Below are 9,031 nucleotides of genomic sequence, written 5' to 3' on the forward strand. Positions count from 1 at the left end.
GACCCCTGGAAAAGCTTCCCATTCCTGGAGAGAATGAGGAGCCAGATGTGTGCAGCTGCAGGGAGGCACAGCCCAACAGCAGGAGCAGGGGACTCAGAGAAACATGGGCCAGCCAGAGCTCTCCTGGCAGCGCTGGCAAGCACTGCCAACCCCCAGGATGGTCCTGGAAGATGAGGGGCCCAAAGCCAGGTGCCACCGCCCTGGCACAGCTCCCAGGCTGGCCATCATCACGTAGGGAACCAGCACAAAGGATCAGCACAACCCCCAGCAGCGAGCAGAGCCCTCCGTGCCCCTGCCCAGGGCACTTCCTGGGGCTCTACACGAACATGGCCACAGCCCCCAGAGCATCGCTGCCACAGCCCCATCTGCCCCCAGAACAGGGCAGCATCCCCCAGATGCCATCCCTGCTCTCCTGTGCTGGACACGGAGCATTTCGTGCACTTAGCAGCAAAACACAACAAAATAAAACGGGATTTCTCCACCTCCCCCACCCAGCTCCCACGTCTGGCACTTTTCCCTGAGCTTATTTTTGTTCACATCCTGGTGTTGTTTTATGGCAGAACCCCTGGCCCGTCCCAAGCTGCAGGCACAGAGTTTTTCGGGCAGGCAGCCAGGAGTGGCAGCAACGGGAGCAAGGTGTGAGCAGGCAAGGTCTCCACAAGAAATCAAATGTAAATATTCACCACTCCAGCACAGACGAGGGATGCGTCCAAACAGCAAACGCAGGCGACAGCTTAAGTGCCTGGGAAACATCAGGGACACAGTAATGAAATGGAAAATTACTGTCCAGCCGGCATTTCCACGGGCAGCCGACTGCACGAGCAAACAATGTGAGGAAGCGGCAGTGCAAATCCCTGTGTCCCAACCAGGCCGGGGATTTGGGCACAGTGCTGGCTCACAGGAGGTGCCAGACCTGCTAAGCACGGCTGTCCCACTGCACGGAGCTGCCTGACCTTCAAACCCCAATCCCTGACCACTATTCCCAAAACAGGCGTTTTGAACATTGCATTTCCCCTCCTCCTGCACATTGCCCCACTGCCACTGCTCCAGGCAGGTCMTGTAAACACCTCCAGCCTTACACCTGCGAGTAAAGTGCCCCGAGGGCRGGATGGAAAGGCCACGTTTCACTCACAGCTCCCCATTTCCCCCAGTTCCCTCACTGGGGAACACAGGTCAGTCCCTGTTAGCGTAACACTGCTCTGAGAATTGTAGCTTCTCCTCCAAGGCTTTTCCTCAAAGKGCCASGGGAGGTTTAGTTGGACATCARGAGGAATTTCTTCCTGGAAAGGGTGGTCAGSCATTGGAAGGAGCTGCCCAGRGRGGTTTGGAGTGCYCATCCCTGGGGTTGTCCAAGGAAGGATTGGATGGAGCACTCAGTGACAAGATGGTGATGGGTCACACGTTGGACTTGATAATCTTGGAGGTCATTTCCATCCTCAATCATTGTGTAATTCTGTGATTCCTCTCCTCTCCAAACCCTGGCATGACCCACAGGAAGGCTGCAGATGACTCTACCCTTGTTACYACAGTATTTCATCGACTGGAGCCTGGAATCACATTTCATTAGGACAGAATGCCCTGCCCGAGACAGCTAATCGATTTAGAGGACACTAATCCAGAAGAAATTTGCTCCTGACCCAGGCAATGCCCATTAGTGGAGCAGAAGGGGGTCTGGCGGGGAGGGGGGTCCCTGCACRGGGGGGCTGTGGCAGAGCCCCTGCCAGCCCTGCCAGGCAGAGCAGATTGCCTGAGGCACAGCCCCACTGCTGGATTYGTTTGTTATTCAATCTAATGAGTTATGGGTGGGCCACAGGGAGCCTGCCTGGCTTCTCAAGGGGACAGTGAGCCCAGAGACCCCCGGCCCAGGTGGGGAGGGACCAACGCCCTGTCCCTGCACATCCCAGCCAGCCCATGGCATGGGCAGTGCCCCCTGTCCCCACCCTGTGCCCATCCCAGAGGGACACCCAGCTCCCACCAGAGCAGGGAGGGCAGTGGGGTCAGCTCAGCTCCCCACCCCTCCAGAAACAGCTCTGCACACCCTGCTTCCTTCTCCTCCCAAGGAGGCTGCGGAAATCCTTTTGTCTCCGCTGCTTCTCCACCTCAGCTGTAAGAACAGGAAAAATCCCACTGCGCTCGCAGGAACATCAGTGGCAAGTGAGTCAATTTTTCCTGCTTTGGCAGGAAAAGAGAAATATAAATTAAAATGTCCAGTGGAGCSTAGGGAGGCACGCAGGGTGAGACCAGGGATGCACAGCCCAGGGTGCAGCACAGAACCATGGAACAGTTCAGGTGGGAAAAGCCCTCTAAGATCAASTCCAACCATTCCCCAGCACTGCCAAAGCCAACACTGACCATTGTCCTGAGCTGTAAAACCCCTGCAGGGACACTGACTCCACCACTACCCTGGCAGCCTGTGCCAGTGTCTGACCACCCTTTCCASGAAGGAATCGCTGCCTTTAACCTGAGCTTTCTCCCAGAATTCGTGGGAGAGACAYCCRACGCTCTGCTCTGCAATGGTTGGGKTTTTTTGTAAAACATTGCTAAGCAACCAGCTCTCGACGAGGGCATCGCTCTGGACAGACGCTGCTTCAGCGAGAAGAGGAATAAAAAGCCAGCAGAGGGATGCTGTACCAGGCAGTGTTAGCAAAAGGCACACGCCAGCTCTTTTCACAGATCACTCGGCCCAGAGAACCCTTCACACCCTCCTCATTGTGGATCATGGAATCCCACAGTGGTTTGGGCTGGAAGGGATCTAAAGCTCATCTCACTCCACCCCGTGCCATGGGCAGGGCCACCTCCTGCTATCCCAGGTTTCTCCAAGCCCTTGCTGAGGATCCAAAGCCCAGGGAAGGGTGAGGAAGCTACCCACACCCCTCGGCTGTGCCCAGCACTGGCACAGACAGCCCCGGCCCCCGCGCCRCTCCACGTGCCACGCACAGCAGATGGTCCGGAGGCTGCTGAGCTTCCCACAGCTCCAGCTAGAAACCCGCCTGGCACCATGGCACAGACAGCCCAGCCCCTTCCCCCTGCCACAGAGCATCCCCATCCCTCCCAGCACAGCCCTGCAGCCCGGGCACACCCTGACCCCATCGGTGGGTACCAGCTGGACCAGGGCAACGCAACTGATGGTTCCTACAAGGCACAGTGAGAGCATCCCGACCACCAACAGCCCTAAAGGGGTGATGCCCTAAAGATCCTGCCTGCCAGGAGCCCTCGGGCCACCAGCACGGAGCAGGTGGGAGCATCCTTGGTGAGGAGAGCGAGCCAGAAGAACAGGGAGAATGGGGAAAACGGGGAAAACGGGGAAAACAGCCGTGTGCCCGGCGGCACAGTGCCAGGCGCTGCTGGCGTGCCCGGGGGAGGCGAGGGGGATGATTCACAGCAGAGTGAATGGGCTGTGCAGGTTTGGGAATGATTCCCCCCTCGCTCTGCCTCCCCTCCCGCCCACCACGGTCACAGTACAGCAACTGAGCCCCGAAAAGAGGTGCATGGAAGGGGCAACGGAGCCCAGCCACAGGTCTGGAGCACGGCGTGTGTTGCTACTGCCCATCCTGCTACTGCCTGGCCAGCTGCTGCCCACTGTCCATCCTCCCACTGCCCACTGCCTGCCCCACTACTGCCCCACTGCCCATCCTGCTGCTGCCCCACTGCACATCCTGCCACTGTCCCACACCCGTCCTCCCACTGCCCCACTGCCCATCACAGAAGGGACCCAGAATGCCCCAAAACCAGAACCACAGCGTGAGCAGGGTTTGCTTGGCCGCACTGGCACTGCTGCTGCCCCTCGGACAGGGCGGGGGGACTGAAGCCCCTCTGTCGGGGTGCAGGAATGCCAACCCTGGGCAGCCCTGCCCTGGTTTGTGCAGGGATGCTGGCCTGGCCTTGGCACTGCTSCTGGGGTTCAGGGAGATTTTAGGGTGCCTGTGGGGACAGGGTGCAAACAAAGGGGTTGGTGATGCCCCTCTGCCAGCCAGGGAGGGGTCTGGCAGCACAGAAGGGGCAGAACCAACTCACCCCTTGCCATCCCTGCTGCTGAATGAGCCAGAGAAGCACCAGGCGTGCCAGCCTGCAGGAGCACAGGGACACACAGGCACCGCCACTGCCTCCCACCCTCCCCTCACTCAGCAACCATGGGAACGGCATTTCCTCACACGGATTCCCAACGTCACTGAGCTGCTACCAGCGAAGGAAAGGGRAAAAAGGAAACCTGAGGAGCCCACCACCCCCAGCCCCTGCCCAGGGCACACAGGGGATGCCACACACCCCACAGGTGATGCCATACGCGCTGCAGGTGATGCCACACACCTCTTGGACCGGCAGCATTGCAGAAGCAAATGGAGACAGATGATTCGAGCTGTGCCAGCACATCTGCAGCCTCGGGGAAACAGCCTCATGACCCAAATCGGGCAAATCTGCTCCATGCTGGAAGCATCAACAGGACACAACAGCTCCTGGTGCTGGAAGAACACTGGGACATCCCAGCTGGCCCTTCACATCCCCTTCCCTGGTCCATCCCCCCTGCTCACTCAGAGTCAGTCCCTGGACACTGCTGTGCACTCCCTTTATCCCTGCCATCCCTAAAGGCTGGGTTTATCCCAGCCTGGGACAGGCTCAGCGCAGGCCCTGCGGCTCCTGCGGGCTCTGTCCCCACCCCAGAATATCGGGACATGTGCCCAGAGGTGCTCTGCAGCACGCTCCCAATTAGCAACATCTCCCAGCCCTGTTAACGAGCCTTGTGTCAGCATAATGGCAAAGATGTAATCGTGAGCACAGAGTCCTGTACACAGCCAAACCCTTGTGCTCACCAGGCTCCCCTCGGTGCCCACTGCAGCACCCACGGGGCTCACCCCGCTCTCCTGGGCTCCCACCATCAAACCCGCCAGCACTGAGGCGTCGTGGCTGGGCTGGGATCCCCCGGGGAGATGGATGAATGTTCCTGGGATGGTGTGAGGATCCTCCCCCGTGGATCACAAACCCCACAGCGGGGCACACAGGGAACCCTGCAGCACCCACACAGGGAGAGCTCACTGTGACACCCAGGCACACCCAGGGGACCCTGCAGCACCCACGCAGGGCGAGCTCGCTGTGACACCCAGGCAGAGCGGGGTGGGACGAGTGTGCAGCTCCCTGGAGCAGCACCACGATCCCTGCAGGGCTCACAGCACACACCCAGCAGCACAAAGAGCATCTCCCAAACACGAATGTGCTCCTGTTGCTAACTTCCACTGGGGAGGAAGAGGAGGATCAGCTTGTGCTGGACGTGAAGCACAGTATCATCATCAATTTGAATAAAATCCCAGACAAGCTATTAAAGATGTGGCTGCACAAGCCACACAGGTCATGCAAAGGAGAAGTCCTTGGTGCCTCTGGCTCTGCTGGCACAGGACTGGCTGAGCCATAACCGTGTCCCTCCTCCACGGCCCTAAGTATTCCTACACCAAACATTTCCTACAGGAATGAAGAGGGGGAAAATACACCCTGACACAGGGGAGCCACGTTACACCTTGGCTGGSTGAACAAAGCAGGAAAAAATCAAAGTAAACCATTTTACCAGCCAAACCCAAMCCCACGTGCTTTCCCCAGCCCAGCCCTGTGGTTTGCAAGGCAGAGGGAGAGCCCAGGGGGGCTGGCAGGAACCCCTCACCCCTCTGAGCAGGGAACGAGCTCCTTGGGCAAGGCATGGGTGCTCCAGGAAATCCTTCCCAGCAACAAAGCAGCAATTCCCCGGTCACAAAGCAGCAATTCCCCGGCTCTGGGAGCCTCAGCCGGGCTGTGCAGCGCTGCAGGACTCACCTTGGCTGCCCCACACCCTCCGTGGCTCGTGGGTGGCTGGCATTTGGCACTCGCTGCCAACAGCAAAACACCATTCCTTGTGGCACAGCCCGAGCAGCACCGAGTGCCAGCGGTCACAGTAACCCAGCCACGGGGTTGCTTTAGTTTTTGCACCCTCCAGAAAGCACAGTGCTCCTTCTCCTCCAAACCTGCAAAGCCCAGCACTGTCCTGGGCAGAGCACAGCTCTGAGCACTCAGTCTGTCCCTGCACAAACAGGGGCTGTTCCTGGAAAGTACAGAGCTAAACCTCTGAACCTTGATCCCTCCTCTCCTCTGTGCAAAGCTGGGGAGAAGGTTTGGGCTGTCACTGTTTTCTTCAGGGACCAGAAGGGCAAAAAGGATGAAAATAATCTAATTTGGGTTGGGATTCCTCCTCCCCAGCAGCAGCAGCAGACACCACGGGCACAAGGACCTGTCAGCCCAGGTGGCACAGGGTTCCAAAGCAGCCCAAGACTGGGATCATGCTCCAGCACAGCCAAGGCTTTCTGCCTGCAGAGGCACTCGAGGGCATTTCGAGGGCACAGCRCCCTGTTATCTACCTGCCCTTTGCCCACCCCTTGCCCAGGGCTCCCCCAGACCCACTCCCAGGGGTACGGGTGTGCTGAACCAGGGGCTGTGGAGGCAGCAAGAGAAAGCAATGACAAAGAGGCAATGTGGGCAAACGGCAGCATCGGCCTGGCACATTCCCTTATCACCTGCCCGAGCCTTGTCTGTGTAAAAAGGGAATTAAGTAAACACTGGGCACAAGTTTCACTTTCACTTCCAGTCTGTTGCAGATCCAGCGCCAGCTCCATCCGTGTATGGCACTGCCACCCCACAGCTCCGGGTATGACACTGCCACCCCATAGCAACAGGCACAGCTCTGGGAACGGCACTGCCACCCCACAGCTCCGAGCATGGCACTGCCACCCCACAGCTCCGGGTATGACACTGCCACCCCATAGCAACAGGCACAGCTCTGGGTATGACACTGCCACCCCATAGCAACAGGCACAGCTCTGGGAACGGCACTGCCACCCCACAGCTCCGAGCATGGCACTGCCACCCCACAGCTCTGGGAATGGCACTGCCACCCCACAGCTCCGAGTATGGCACTGCCACCCCACAGCCACAGGCACAGACGGTTCACAGAGTCTCAGTTCCACCAGGATGCTGCTGAGGCATGGAACAGAACCAGTGCTTGCACATCCCAGAGCCTGGAACACCAACCCCACCACCCCCCTTGGTGTTTAATGCTACACAGCAGCCTCGGAGCAGGACGTGTCCCAGGAAAAGCCCCAGAGCTGCAGCAGAAGCACTGTGGCATTAGCCATGGTGGCAGCACAGGGCCACCCCGGCACAGGGGTCAGCCCAGGGGCCAGCTCATTAAAATCACACCCTGCAGGCACAGACAGAAGGGCGAGCACACTCCTCTGACAGCAGTACACACCAGCTGGGAACCTCAGCTGTGAACAGGGGCAACCCCCAGCTGCCCCCACAGCCAGYACGGGGCACGCTGGAGGGCAGCAGKGCTGGCAGAGCTGTGGGACGGWGCCACAGCATCTGCYCCARGAAGCCAGTGGGGCCAGAGGAGCTCCCAGGCACCCCAGGATCCAGGCCCACCCCACACCTTCAGTGCCTCTCTCCTCATCTTCCTCACTGCCAGCCACAGTTCTGCAGTGACCTGGCCAAAAAATCAGCTAAAGGAAACGTGACCCAAAACATCCCAAAGCAGCCCAGCTGTGCCTTTTGGGGCACGGGCACCACCTCTTTGCCATAGGGGCCTGGGGCATGGCACAGCCCCACTGGGGCCCAGCTTTGTGCCCATGTGGGGAATGGGCTCACAGAGCCACCCCTGCCCAGCCCCRCCACACAAATTGCAGTTTATGCCATGGGAGCACGGCAGCAGCCGGGGCGTGGACGTGTTTGGTGGCTTCAAATTAGAGCCTGGGAGTTGGAAGAAGGAAAACAAACCAGCACAAACGTGGCAGGGCACCAGGCTGCACCCAATGCCTGAAGGGGACGACAGCCCTGTCACTACCGGGACATGGCGCCTGGCAGCACAGGGACAGGGCACAGGCAGGAGGGTGCCAGGCTCAGGCCCCTGGCACAGCACAGGGACAGCGATGGCTGGCAGCCCCGGCACCCCCACACGCTCCATCTTTGCTGTTTGTTTCCCAAGGCAAGCTGCACCATCTCCCCATCACCATCTGGGCTCCATCTCCCCTCCATGGAAGCGCAGGGGCTGGAGGCAATGCCAGCACAAGGATGAGCCACTGGCTCCCTGCCTGCCCCTTGCACGGGCACAGGGACATGCCAAGGGACAAAAATCCTTCAGCAGCCCTGGTGCTGATGGTCACCACAGCTCCTGAGCCAGAGAACGAGTTTCATGGCATCCAGGCTTCGAGTTCATTATTTATGTCACACTTGAAGTCTCTGCATCTGCAAAACTTTCTGAATAATTTATAGATGGTGGATCAGGGAGGAAGAGGGAACACGTTTTGCTGAAAACCAGGTCACTGAATACCAGTCAAGCAGCGAAGGGAGACAATGGAAACAGGCACAGAAACTCACTGGGGGAAAAAGATCCAACAGCATTTATGTATACACACACACACACACTCCAGAGGATATTTAGCAAGACCAACCCTTCAGCAAATGAGGATCATTTTCAACCTTCTGAATTTATTCTTTCTTCCACGGGTAGGAGAAAGCTCTGTGAATCCTGTTTCTCTCTGTATCTACACTGAGGGCATAAGCAGGGAAGAGCAACCCTTTCACAAAGCCTGGCAGAGGGTTTGTTATGTGTCCTTACTCTGGGCTCACCGTCCCTTGCGTGCCAGTGTCACTGCTCCTGCCCAGCTCTGCAGAGGGATCTTCACCCCTCTTCACCTTCCTCCCCTCCACCCATCCAATACTCAGTTACACATCCCCCTCACGCCAGTCTTCAGACAAAGAGGATGTGAAACGTTCAGCAGAAAAGGCAAGAGGAAGGAAAACCAGAGAGGATATTGCCAAGAGCTGCCGTAACTCCGGTTGCAGGCTGTCACACTGTCCCAGACTCCCTCGGAACCCCTGGCAGCGTGGGCAGCGTTCCTGAGCCAGGTTCTGCTGCTCCCCAAACCTGCCCAGCTGCCAGCCACGTGCCACCACAGCACGGAGACAATGGCAGTGAGATAAGGCCACCATGGCCAGCCATGGGGAGGCAAATCAAAACCAC

The 9,031-nt window shown here is 58.5% G+C and overlaps 1 protein-coding gene across 4 annotated transcripts in view; it reads right to left on the reverse strand.

Moving 5' to 3' along the window:
* ARHGAP26 (Rho GTPase activating protein 26) overlaps positions 1–9,031 on the reverse strand; it is a 104,033-nt gene that overhangs the window by 91,840 nt on the left and 3,162 nt on the right. The window contains exon 1 of one of the 4 annotated variants that reach the window (XM_057384656.1): positions 5,794–6,009. The exons of the other annotated variants lie outside the window; for them this stretch is intronic. Coding sequence (XP_057240639.1) covers positions 5,794–5,836 — 43 coding nt within the window. The 5' untranslated portion in view covers positions 5,837–6,009. Of the gene's footprint in view, positions 1–5,793; positions 6,010–9,031 lie in introns of those variants that run through there. 4 annotated transcript variants of the gene reach the window in all.

Source organism: Malurus melanocephalus, unplaced genomic scaffold, assembly GCF_030028575.1.
Source record: "Malurus melanocephalus ecotype Western Australia unplaced genomic scaffold, MMel_1.1 scaffold_730, whole genome shotgun sequence".
In the NCBI taxonomy this organism is placed as follows: Eukaryota; Metazoa; Chordata; class Aves; order Passeriformes; family Maluridae; genus Malurus; species Malurus melanocephalus.